General features: G+C 46.9%; 1 protein-coding gene across 1 annotated transcript in view; it reads left to right on the forward strand.

Annotated features, from left to right (window-relative positions):
- Window positions 1-566: 566 nt before the first annotated feature.
- Window positions 567-13,389, forward strand: part of ARRDC1 (arrestin domain containing 1) — a 52,055-nt gene continuing 39,232 nt past the window's right edge. The window contains exon 1 of the mRNA XM_060757339.2: window positions 567-1,108. Coding sequence (XP_060613322.2) covers window positions 991-1,108 — 118 coding nt within the window. The 5' untranslated portion in view covers window positions 567-990. The remainder of the gene's footprint in view (window positions 1,109-13,389) is intronic.

A 13,389-nucleotide genomic window follows, 5' to 3' on the forward strand; every position in this document is an offset into this window, starting at 1 on the left:
CAGAGTGTATACAGAGAAAGAGCTCTTGGTCGTTGGAGGCAAGTGTGAATGTTGCACTGGGCCACCTTGGTTAGTATTGAATAGCTTTGCAGCTTCAATGCCTGGCTGCTTTCTGCTTGGGGGAATCCTTGGTTGGGAGGTGTTAGCTGGCCCCCAATCAGGAAGCAGCCAGGCTTTGAAGCTGCAAGGCCATTCAATGCTAATCAAGGTGGCCAACTACAACATTCCCAACTTGTCTTCAACAGACAAAAAATCTTTCTCCCACCCTAGACATCACTTGCCTAATTTCCAACAGACCTCACAACTTCTTAGTATCTTTGCCGTAGATGTGGGCGAAATGTCAGGAGAGAATGCTTCTGGAACATGGCCGGACATCCCGGAAAAGTCACAACAACCCAATGATGATTGCTGTCCCCTGAAGAAGGGAGGGAGATGATGGGATTCGAAGTCCTAACAATCCCTCTGGATTGGTCTTGACGTCACTTGGCCAGCTCTCCTTGGCCCCTCCCTCAGCTCAGCTGCCACCAATCTGAGGGGCGGGGCGAAGGGGGCGGGGCTTGGAGGAGAGGGGGCGTGGCCTGAGCGAGGTTCCTTCCAGGTAGAAGGGCCCGGAAAGGCTGTGCGTAAAAGGGCAGGAAAGACACCTCCGTGCGTAAAAGCGCAACACAGCTCGGTGCGTAAAAAGGGGAAGAGAAGAAGACCCCCAAGAAGAGCTGGGAAGCCTCTGCTCCTGGGACGAGAAGAGAGGGAAAGGCAGGCAGGGAAGGAGGACATTGAGGGGCCAGATCTCGCCTTCCGCGGATCCCAGCTTCCCCCTTCCTCCCGCGGTGCGGAAAAGGGCAGGAAGGAAGGAAGGAAAGACCTCTCCCGTGCGTAAAAGCGCAGGGAAGCTCGGTGCGTAAAAGCGCAGCAGGAGAAGAGGAGGAGAGAGAGGGCCAGGCCTGGCCTTCTGCGGCCCCCTGCTCCCCCCTTTCCCTCGCCAAGCCCACCATGGGGAAGGTGCAGCTCTTCGAGATCCGCCTGGGCGAGAGCCGCGTGGTCTACAGCCCCGGAGAGCCCCTGGTGGGCACCGTCACCCTCCGCCTGGCAGCCAGCCTCCAGTACCGAGGTGAGAAAGAGGAACCTGGGTTGGGAAAGAGCGAAGGGAAGCTCTCTCTCTCTCTCTGTGTGTGATGCTCCTTTGCTTGTCCCTGAACTGCCCAGAGACCCTTCTTCTGGCAGGATGGCACTGAGAGGAGGCTTCTCTGTGTGGTCAGCGGCCACCTTGATTGGCATTCAGTAGTCTTGCAGCTGCAAAGTCAATCGGTGAGGGTAACTGCAGAGAGGTCTGTTGGAAACGAGGCAAGTGTACTGTGTATATCTGGAATTATGTCCGGGAAGGGAGAAGGAACTCTTGTCTGTTGGAGTCAGGTGTGAATGTTGCCATTGGCCACCTTGATAAGCACTGAATGGCCTGGCAGCTGTAAAGTCAGTCAGTGAGGGTATCTGCATAGAAGTCTGTTGGAAACTAGGCAAGTGTACTGTATATATCTGGAATTATGTCCGAGGTGGGAGATGGAACTCTTGTGTGTTGGAAGCAGGTGTGAATGTTGCCATTGGCCAGCTTGATTGGCATCAAATGGCCTTGCAGATGCAAAGTCAATCAGTGAGGGGATCTGGATAGAGGTCGGTTGGAAATAAGGCAAGTGGGGTGTATAGCTATCTCTGGAATGATGTCCCAGGTTGGAGAAGGAACTCTTGTCTGTTGGAGGCATATGTGAATGTTGCTATTGGCCAGCTTGATTAGTATTGAAAGGTCTGGCAACTGCAAAGTCAATCAGTGAAGGTATCTGCCTAGAGTCTGATGGAAACAAGGCAAGTGGACTGTATGGAAGGATGTCCCAGGTTGGAGATGGAACTCTTGTCTGCAAGTGTGAATGATGTCATTGGCCACCTTGATTAGCATTGAGTAGCCTTGCAGTGGGAAAGTCAATCAGTGAAGGTATTTGCATAGAGGTCTGTTGGAAACTAGGCAAGTGGTCTGTATATATGTATTTCTGAAAGAATGTCCCAGGTTGGAGAAGGAACTCTTGTCTGTTGGTGGCAGGTGTGAATGTTGCCATTGGCCAGCTTGATTAGCATCAAATGGCCTTGCAGATGCAAAGTATTTTTAAATTTTAATTTATGTCTAATTGTAGTGTATAATTGTGAGAAAAGCGGTATACAAATACTATAAATATGTAAATAAAGTCAATCAGTGAGGGGATCTGCATAGAGGTCGGTTGCAAATGGACTGTGTGTGTATATATCTGGAAGGATGTCCCAGTTTGGAGGAGGAACTCTTGTCTGTTGGAGGCAAGTGTGAATGTTGCCATTGAGCATCTTGATTAGCATTGAGGAGCCTTGAAGTGGAAAAGTTAATCAGTGAGGGTATCTGCATAGAGCTCTGTTGGAAACTAGACAAGTGTACTGTGTATATCTGGAATTATGTCCGGGGTGGGAGAAGGAACTCTTGTGGGTTGGAGGCAAGTGTGAATGTTGCCATTGGCCACCTCGATTAGCATTGAACAGCTTTGCAGTAGCAAAGTCAATCAGTGAGGGTATCTGCGTAGTCATTTCCAGTGAGGGAATCTGGAAATAAGGTAAGTGGACTGTTTATATATATGGAATGACGTCCAAGGTGGGATAAAGAAATAACTCTAGTCTCAGTTCTTGTGGGTTTTTTCGGGCTATATGGCCATGTTCTAGAGGCAGAAATGCCTCTAGAACATGGCCATATAGCCCGAAAAAACCCACAAGAACTGAGTGATTCCGGCCATGAAAGCCTTCGACGATAACTCTAGTCTGTTGGAGGCAGGCGTGAATGTTGCCATTGGCCACCTTGATTAGCATCGAATGGCCTTACAGATGCAAAGTATTTTTTTTTGTATTTTTAAAATTTAATTTATGTCTAATTGTAGTGTATAATTGTGAGAAAAGTGGTATACCAATACTGCAAATAAATAAATAAATAAATAAAGTCAATCAGTGAGGGGATCTGCATAGAGGTCTGTTGGAAACGAGGCACGTGGACTGTATATATGTATCTCTGGAAGGATGTCCCGGGTTGGAGAAGGAACTCTTGTCTGTTGGAGGAAAGTGTGAATGTTGCCATTGCTGGCAACTGCAAACTCAATCAGTGAAGGTATCTGCATAGAGTCTGTTGGAAACAAGGCAAGTGGACTGTTTATATATATGGAATGATGTCCAAAGTGGGATAAAGAAATAACTCTTGTGCGTTGGGGGCAAGTGTGAATGTTGCCACTAGCCACCTTGATTAGCATCAAATGGCCTTGCAAATGCAAAGTCAATCAGTGAGGGGATCTGCGTAGAGGTCTGTTGGAAACAAGGCAAGTGGACTGTATAAATATGTATATGTATATATATATAATCATAGAATCAAAGAGTTGGAAGAGACCTCATGGGCCATCCAGTCCAACCCCCTGCCAAGAAGCAGGAATATTGCATTCAAATCACCCCTGACAGATGGCCATCCAGCCTCTGCTTAAAAGCTTCCAAAGAAGGAGCCTCCACCACACTCCGGGGCAGAGAGTTCCACTGCTGAACTGCTCTCACAGTCAGGAAGTTCTTCCTCATGTTCAGATGGAATCTCCTCTCTTGTAGTTTGAAGCCATTGTTCCGCGTCCTAGTCCCCAAGGAAGCAGAAAACAAGCTTGCTCCCTCCTCCCTGTGGCTTCCTCTCACATATTTATACATGGCTATCATATCTCCTCTCAGCCTTCTCTTCTTCAGGCTAAACATGGCCAACTCCTTAAGCCGCTCCTCATAGGGCTTGTATATATATATATGGAATGATGTCTGAGGTGGGATAAAGTAATAACTCTTGTCTGTTGGAGGCAAGTGTGAATGTTGCCATTGGCCAGCTTGATTAGCATTGAATGGCCTTGCAGCTTCAAACCCTGGCTTCTTCGTGCCCGGGGGGATCCTTTGTTGGGAGGTAATAATAATAATAATAACCTCTGTTTCAAAGCCTCCAAAGGAGGATCCTCCAGCACTCTCTGAGGCAGAGAGTTCCACTGCTAAACAACTCTCACAGTTAGGAACTTCTTCCTCATGTTCAGGTGGAATCTCCTTTCATGTAATTTCAAAGATGCTCATCTGTCTTCATTTTGGGGGAAAGGTGCCAGTTAGCAAGAAGAGGTTTCCTTCCATCTTGGCAAAGAGGTGCCTTGATGGATTCTTCTTTCCCTCCTTGCTTGGCAAAGAGGTATTCACATTTTCCAAACACCTTGGGGACTGTGTTTCTTCTTTCCTTCCTGGCCAGGAAATGTTGGGACCAGTGGTGCAATATTTATATTTCCCTCCCTTTTGGCAAAGAGAACCTGGTGCCTGAGGAGATGCTTTTCTTCTTCCCCTTCTGGACTCGTAACTGGAGTTACTAGTAACCAGTTTAATTATTTTGTTTTCATGTTTTTATGATAGAACCAGCAACAAAAATGGTGTTACATAGAGTAACAACAACAACAGCAATATGTTAATGAAGGTTTTCATGGCTGGAATTTTCCAGGCTGTTTGGCCATGTTCCAGAAGCATTCTCTTCTGACGTTTCACCCAAATCCAGAACAGTCATCCTCAGAGGTTGAGGAAACTAAGCAAGTGGGGTTTATATCCCTGCAGAATAATGTCCAGGGTAGGAGAAAGAACTCTTGTCTGTTGGAGGCAAGTGTGAATGTTGCCATTGGCCAGCTTGATTAGCAGTGAATGGTCTTGCAGCTTCAAAGCTTGGTTGCTTCCTGCATGGGGGAATCCTTTGTTAGGAACCATAAAAATAAATGACATCGGCCTCCCAGCATTAAAAAAATCTAAAATCAGGAGGGTAAATAAAGAGCAACACTCAGAAAACAGGGAAATTCCAGACAGGAAACAACCAAGGCCAGGTAACCCCTCTCAACAAAAGATTCCCCCAGGCAGGAAGCAGCCAAGCTTTGAAGCTGCAAGGCCATTCAGTGCTAATCAAGGTGGCTGATTGCAACATTCACACTTGCCTTAAGCAGAGAAGAGTTCTTTCTCCCACCCTGGACATTATTCCACAGATATATAAACCCCACTTGCCTAGTTTCCAACAGACCTCACAAGCTGTGAGGATGCCTACCATAGATGTGGGTGAAACATCAGGAGAGAATGCTTCTGCAACATGGCCATACAGATCAGAATACTCACAGCAACCTAATAATAATAATAATAATAATAATAATAATAATAATAATAATGGCGATCGGCACACTGGGTGCAGTACCTAAAGACCTTGGCCTGCACTTAAAAACAATCAGCATTGCATCTATTAGCTGCAAAAGTCCACCCTACTCAGATATGCCAATATATCACCCAGTCCTAGACACTTGGGAAGTGACTGACATGTGATCAAATACAAAAGCCAGCATGGTGTGTACTAATCTTGTTATGTATAAAATAATAATAATAATAATAATAATAATAATAATAATCCACTTTTTCTTGCATCTCGAAGCAGAGTGCAACAGAACTAATACTGAGCAATAAAAGCAACACTACAAAAGTACATAATAACAAAATACACACAATAACAAGGCAACACCAATAAATAATAACAAAACAACACAAATAAAATGTGCTGAAATCGCATAATTAATTAGTGCTGGGGCTCCCACCAGCCAAGTCTCTAGAATGCCAGTTTCTTCCATCAAAGTTCTAACCAGGGCTGACACTACATAATGTTCAAGATCAGAAGGGAATTGTGCTTTTAGGGATAGTTCGGTGTAAAGTAAAGGTAAAGATTTTCCCCTGACATTAAGTCCAGTCGTGTCCGACTCTGAGTGTTGATGCTCATCTCAATTTCTAAGCCGAAGAGCCGGCATTGTCCATAGACACCTCCAATGTCATTTGGCCAGCATGACTGCATGGAGTGGCGTTACCTTCTCACCAGAGTGGTACCTATTGATCTAGTCACATTTGCATGTTTTCGAACTGCTAGGTTGGCAGAAGCTGGGGCTAATAGCGGGAGCTCACTCTGCTCCCTAGATTCAAACCTGCGACCTTTTGATCAGCAAGTTCAGCAGCTCAGCGCTTTAGCCCACTGCGCCACCCCCAACTTATGTTTATAATATTTCAGAATATAATATATATAATATTATAAATATTTATAATATTTTGCCACTTTGACCATGCTTTAGTGTTTTGCTTTTCACTTGAGAACTACTGGAAAGCAGGCAACCCCTTGTTTCTAAAATTCGTATTGCTGAACTGAAGGGTGGCTCAGCAATGTTTTGAATCTGTATGTCAACAAGGAAGTGGGAACAAGCAAGCACCTTCATCCAGGTGTAAAATGAACTCTGCTCAAAGCCTCTCCTCTGGCAGGGATTCAAGGTCTCCTTGCAACGAAACAGAGCCATCTCTTGGGGAATATTGCATGGAATATTGTTCTGGTTGCCGGGATCTTGGTGCATCCTTTCCCTTTTGTCCTTCAAACTAAGAGTCGGGAAAGGTTTCAGAGACATCCTTGTGTGGGCGTTCTGGTTGTCAGCACATTTTTCTCTTTGAGATAATCTTTCAGGACCTTCCTTAACCTGGACTACAAATCCTACTAGCCCTGGTTGTCTGGTTCTGTCACCAGGGATGGTGGGAGTTGTAGTCAAAAACATTAGAATCATGGAGTTGGAAGAGACCTCGTGGGCCATCCAGTCCAACCCCATTCTGCCAAGAAGCAGGAAAATTGCATTCAAAGCATTCCCGACAGATGGACATCCAGCCTCTGTTTAAAAGCTTCCAAAGAAGGAGTCTCTACCACACTCCGGGGCAGAGAGTTCCACTACTGAACGGCTCTCACAGGCAGGAAGTTCTTCCTAATGTTCAGGTGGAATCTCCTTTCTTGTAGTTTGAAGCCATTGTTTTACGTCCTAGTCTCCAGGGGAGCAGAAAACAAGCTTGACTTCCTCTCATGTATTTATACATGGCTATTAGGAGCCCCCAGTGGTGCAGTGGGTTAAAGTGCTGAGCTTGTTGACCAAAAGGTTGCAGGTTCGAATCTGGGGAGCGGCGTGAGCTTCCGCTGTCAGCCCCAGCTTCTGCCAACCTAGCAGTTTGAAAACCTAGTAGTTCACCTACATCCAGAGAGGACTGTAGACTCAAACAATGATGGATCTGGACCAAACTTGGCATGAATACTAAATATGCCCAAATGTAAACAGTGGTGGAGCTTGGGGAAAATAGACATTGACATTTGCGAGATGTAGTTGCTGGGATTTATAGTTCACCTGCAAATAAAGAGTATTCTGAACTCCACCAATGATAGAATTGGGCCAAACTTCCCACACAGAATCCCAATGACCAACAGAAAATACTCTGTTTTCTGATGGTCTTTGGTGACCCCTTTGACACCTCCTCATGACCCCCCTCCAGGGATTCCGACTCCCAGGTTGACAAACGCTGGGCTATGGGCTGATGGAAGTTGCTGTCCAATATCCCTGTGCTTTAGGAGTTGGGGGCTGTTTTCCAGAGACTGATCAAGGCTAAATGGGCAGCTGCATCCCTCCAAGTGTTGTTTGATTGCAACTCTCATTCTCCTTCAGTAGAGATTGAGCTGACTAGATGCTAATGGGCATTGCGATCCAACATCTGTAGGGTTTGGCATGGCCTTATAGGGTCTGGATGCTTTGTGGAGACTGGCAGAGATGGGCAGCCACAAATCTTCCAGGTGGTTCATTGCAAGTCTCAGTAGATCCTAGGCTGGCTAGTGGATGATGGGTGTTGCAGTCCAATATCTAGGGTCTGGGATAGTGTTGTCGAAGCAAGGGGATACTATGTGGAGGTTGGCTGGCTACAGGGCAGAAGTGGGCACAGACTGAACTGGCTAGTGGGTGATAGGCATTGCAGTCCAACGTCTGTGCGGCCTGTGGTTGTGCTGTAGCAGTCCAAGACTTACTTACTTACTTACTTACTTAGGCAATCCCTCGTTGTGGGATAGGATAGGATAGTCTTCCAAGATCAGTGTACTCGTGGGTCCGTAGGTGACTGTGGAGTCATGTTCTTGACCTGCATGTTCTCCCGCAGTGAGGGCATTGGTTTCCAGGTGGAAGGCGGTCCCGGTCGGGGTTGGTTTGACGTGCCTTCCTCTTGGCACCTTTCTCCCTTTCACCCTCCATTCGTGCCTCTTCAAATTCTGCAGCACTGCTGGTCACAGCTGACCTCCAGCTGGATCACTCAAGGGCCAGGTCTTCCCAGTTCTCAGTGTCTATGCCAGAGTTCTAAAGGTTGGCTTTGAGCCCATCTTTAAATCTCTTTTCCTGTCCTCCAACATTCCATTTTCCATTCTTAAGTTCAGAGTAGAGCAACTGCTTTGGGAGACGGTGGTCGGGCATCCAGACAACGTGGCCGGTCCAGCAGAGTTGATGGCGAAGGACCATCGCTTCAATGCTGGTGGTCTTTGCTTCTTCCAGCACGCTGACGTTTGTCCGCTTGTTTACCCAAGAGATTTGCAGGATTTAGAGTGGCTTGTAGATCTTCTTCTGAATGCGCAGAAGTCCAAGAGAAAAATGAGAGATAAGCAGTGTCAACCCTTTGAATGTCCTTGGACTGCAGTTCCCATCATTCCCTCTCCACTGGCTATGCAGGCGAAGGGCTTGTGGGGGCTGCCATCCTCTGCATGTGGAGAATCCTCGCTCCTTCTCCACTCCTCCTTCCGCCTTCCCTAAACTTTGCAGCTCAGCCGTGAATAAGCAACCAGAGCTCCAGTCTGCTGATTGAGCAGTTCAGGGTTCGGGTGAATGGAGGATCCCTCCGGGCAGAACAGAAGATTCGGAAAGCATCTTAATTCATTTGTTCAAAGCTTTGTTTGCAGAGGGAAAGAAGAAGAAGCAGCAGCTGAAGGGCTTGGCTGTGTTCCTTTTTATAGAATCCTATCTCCAAGAGAAGGGCCTCTCTCTAAGAGCCTGCTTTGCCCAACCCTTAATAGCATTCTTTCCTTCCACTGAGGCAAGTGTCATCCACATTCTACCATGCAGGGAGACACACTCCAAGCCCTCCCGACAGATGGCCATCCAGCAAGTGCTTAAAAACCTCCAGAGAAGGAGATTGGGTGATGTTAGGATGGAGTGCCTTGCAAAGCAGCATGGCTGACTGGAGTTGAGAATGAAAATAATATTGGAAAACATGTGTATAAAATGGTTGAAAAGTGTGTCTCAGAAACCCTGCCAAGAAGAATCTTCGGGTGTGTCCACGTTGTAGAGTTATTGCTGTTTGACACTACTGGAACTGTTACGGCTCAGTATTATGGAATTTTCGAAGTTGTCCCTTTACTACAGTGGTTCCCAATCCGTGGTCCGTGGACCACTGGTCCTAAAATACGGTCTGCGAGACATGTGCGAAAAGTGCAACTGTGCATGCACCAGGGTGCAAGCTGGCTTGGCCCAACATGTGCCACCGTTGGAGAAAGAGCACGAGGGAATGAGAGAGAGCCCTGAGAAGGAGAAGGAATGAGGTACCAGCGCCATTGGAGAAGGAGTGTGAGGGAGCAAGAGAGAGCCCTGAGAAGGAGAAGGAAGGAAGGAAGTGCCAGTGCCATAGGAGAAGTGTGAGAGAGTGAGAGAAAGGCCTGAGGAAGAAAGAAAGGAAATGTTCAGAAAAAAAACTATGCAAAATAAAGCAGAGCATCCAAAAATATAAACAGGATTCTAAAAGTTGAGCATCAACTCACAGCATTCAAAGCCTGAAGTAGTGTGTGATGTGGCTGTAAAAGAATTAAGGGCTTAGGACAGTGATGGGCAACCTTTTGAGCTTGGTGTGTCAATATTCGCCAAAAAAAACTGAATATAACTCAGGTGGGGTGTCACTTTGAGAAAAACCCCTAATTTTGTTATATTTATAGTTTAAATAACAAAAAAGTATAATTGTAATATATAACTATATTTAATAAACCAAAAACTAATTATTTAACTTACCTGCTTAGTGCAAATTAAGATGGCTCCCGCTATTTCTAATGGCAGGAAATGGCACCCATAGCACAGGTCCTCGCCTCTCCCAGCCCCCCGTCCCCCACTTATTTCAGTAATTATGGTCAATTAGAAATCCTTGGCACCCCAGAAGAGTTCATTGGATGATGGTTGCTGTAGTTATGTGGTTGCTGGCAATGGCAATCACAGAGCCCCCAGAGATGCGTCCCCCATGGCATTCCTCTGCTCCCTACTTCACTGGCTGGAAGTGAGTTCAAAGATCCCGTAACAGCCTAACCGGAAGTCCCAGAACTAGATGCTCTGTGCCGGAGTTCTGTTATTTTGGTCTGCAGACCTCTGGCACAGAGTGTCTACACTACACTACAGCAAATGTTTCACCCTCGGCTACTGCACCTAGCCATGTGGGAGCCGAGGATGAAACATCCTTCTTGGCATGAGGCCCCATGCTTCCCAGTATGCGGCCACATGTGGCCGTGTGTCATCGAAAATGGCTACGCGTGTCAGTGCTGACACACATGTCATAGGTTTGCCATCATGGGCTTAGGAGCACGGGGGAACAAGAGAGAGCCCTGAAAATGGGAAGGAAGGAAGGAAGGGCCAGCAGTGTTGTAGAAGGAGTACAAGGGAGCAAGCAAGAACCCTGAGAAGGAAGAAAGGAAAGAAGGAAGGAAGTGCCAGCATCGTTAGAGAAGGAGTGCAAGGGTGTGAGAGAGAGCCCTGAGAAGAAGGAAGGAAGGGAGTATTAGGGAAAACTACCCACAATAAAGCAGAGCATCCTAAATACAGGATACTAAAAGTAGAGCCTCAGCTCACAGCATGCAGAGCCTGAAATACTGTGTGATGTGGCTGTAAAAGAATTAAGGGCTTAGGAGCACAAGGGAAGAAGAGAGAACCCTAAAAATGGGAGGGAGGGAGGGAGGGAGGGAAGGAAGGAAGGAAGGAAGGAAGGAAGGGCCAGTGCTGTTGTAGAAGGAACACGAGGGAGCAAGAAAGAACCCCAGGAAGGAAGGAAGGAAGGAAGGAAGGAAGGAAGGAAGGAAGGAAGGAAGGAAGGAAGTGCCAGCATTGTTAGAGAAGGAGTGCAAGGGAGTGTCCTGAGAAGAAGGAGGGAAGGAAGGAAGGATTAGGGAAAACTACCCACAATAAAGCAGAGCATCCTATAAACAGGATACTAAAAGTTGAGCATCAACTCACAGCATGCAGAGCATGAAGTACTGTGTGATGTGGCTGTAAAAGAATTAAGGGTTTAGGAGCACAAGGGAAGAAGAGAGAGCCCTAAAAATGGGAGCGAGGGAGGGAGGGAGGGAGGGAAGGAAGTGCCAGCATTGTTAGAGAAGGAGTGCAAGGGTGTGAGAGAGAGCCCTGAGAAGAAGGAAGGAAGGGAGTATTAGGGAAAACTACCCACAATAAAGCAGAGCATCCTAAATACAGGATACTAAAAGTAGAGCCTCAGCTCACAGCATGCAGAGCCTGAAATACTGTGTGATGTGGCTGTAAAAGAATTAAGGGCTTAGGAGCACAAGGGAAGAAGAGAGAACCCTAAAAATGGGAGGGAGGGAGGGAGGGAGGGAGGGAGGGAAGGAAGGAAGGAAGGAAGGAAGGAAGGAAGGAAGGAAGGAAGGAAGGGCCAGTGCTGTTGTAGAAGGAACACAAGGGAGCAAGAAAGAACCCCAGGAAGGAAGGAAGGAAGGAAGGAAGGAAGGAAGGAAGGAAGGAAGGAAGGAAGGAAGGAAGGAAGTGCCAGCATTGTTAGAGAAGGAGTGCAAGGGAGTGCCCTGAGAAGAAGGAGGGAAGGAAGGAAGGATTAGGGAAAACTACCCACAATAAAGCAGAGCATCCTATAAACAGGATACTAAAAGTTGAGCATCAACTCACAGCATGCAGAGCATGAAGTACTGTGTGATGTGGCTGTAAAAGAATTAAGGGCTTAGGAGCACAAGGGAAGAAGAGAGAGCCCTAAAAATGGGAGCGAGGGAGGGAGGGAGGGAAGGAAGTGCCAGCATTGTTAGAGAAGGAGTGCAAGGGAGTGAGAGAGAGCCCTGAGAAGAAGGAAGGAAGGAAGGAATAGGGAAAACTACCCACAACAAAACAGAGCATCCTATAAACAGGATACTAAACGTTGAGCATTAGCTCACAGCATGCAGAGCCTGAAGTACTTTGCGATGTGGCTGTAAATAATTAAGAGCTTATGAGCATGAAGGAGCAAGGGAGAGCCCTGAGAAGGAGAAGGAAGGAAAGAAGGAAGGAAGTAAAGAAGGAAGGAAGTGCCAGCATCATTAGAGAAGGAGTGCAAGGGAGTGAGAGAGAGCCCTTAGTAGAAGGAAGGAAGGAAGCATTAGGGAAAACTACCCACAATAAAGCAGAGCATCCTATAAACAGGATTCTAAAAGTTGAGCATCAACTCACAGCATGCAGAGAATGAAGTATTGTGTGATGTGGCTGTAAAAGAATTAGGGAGCATGAGGGAGCGAGAGAGAGCCATGGGAAGGAGAAGGAAGGAAGGAGGGAGGCACCTTCAAGAACTAAAATATGGTCCGCAGCCCTGGCTCAGTGCTATGGGATCCTGGCATTAGTACTTTAGCGAGGCACCCACACTCTTTGATAGTGAAGAGTTTACAAGATCTTGAGCCTTCTCTAACCCCGAAGTACTGGTGCCTCACCACATTACAATGCTCAGGATCCCACGGTGTTGAGCCACGTCTTTCAAACTGTAGATACACTTATAGACAAGGCAAAAGCGCTGAAAGCTGGGAATGGGATTTTGTTGACTCGACGGCTCCTGGAACAGGTTGGGCTGCTGAATATGCAAATCTTCTGCATCAACATGATTCTGTTTTCCCTTCTCTGACTAGGATCAGAGCCGATTATAATATTCCCACTGGAAGTCCTGGAGCTTTCCGCTGCAGTGGTTGATAATTTCATTGAATTATGTCGTTCCGTTGATGAAATGACCGCCGGTTCCCATGCTCCCTCCATGCTTAATTAATGAACATCTTTATAGATCGCTGTCAGTCGCCGCAGGTCTACTCTTGCCTTGGCAGCCTTTCATTTTCGGATTGAAAGACAGGGAGTCAAAGCAAAGCTGTTGCGCATGATCTGAGGTTTGCCTTCTTCAGTGCCATGTTTCCCCCCAAGAATAATTACCCGTATTGACTCAAGTCTAATCCCCGGTGGCACAGTGGGTTAAACCACTGAGCTGCTAAACTTGTTGACCGAAAGGTTGCAGGTTCGAATCCGAGGAGTGGGGTGAGCTTCCGCTGTAAGCCTCAGCTTCTGCCAACCTGGCAGTTCGAAAACATGCAAATGTGAGTAGATCAATAGGTACTGCTCCAGCGAGAAGGTTTTTTTGTTGTTGTCATGTCAGGAGCAAGTCGTTTCTGGTGTGAGAGAATTGGCCGTCTGCAAGGACGTTGCCCAGGGGATGCCC

This window comes from Anolis sagrei, chromosome 11, assembly GCF_037176765.1.
Source record: "Anolis sagrei isolate rAnoSag1 chromosome 11, rAnoSag1.mat, whole genome shotgun sequence".
NCBI lineage: Eukaryota > Metazoa > Chordata > Lepidosauria > Squamata > Dactyloidae > Anolis > Anolis sagrei.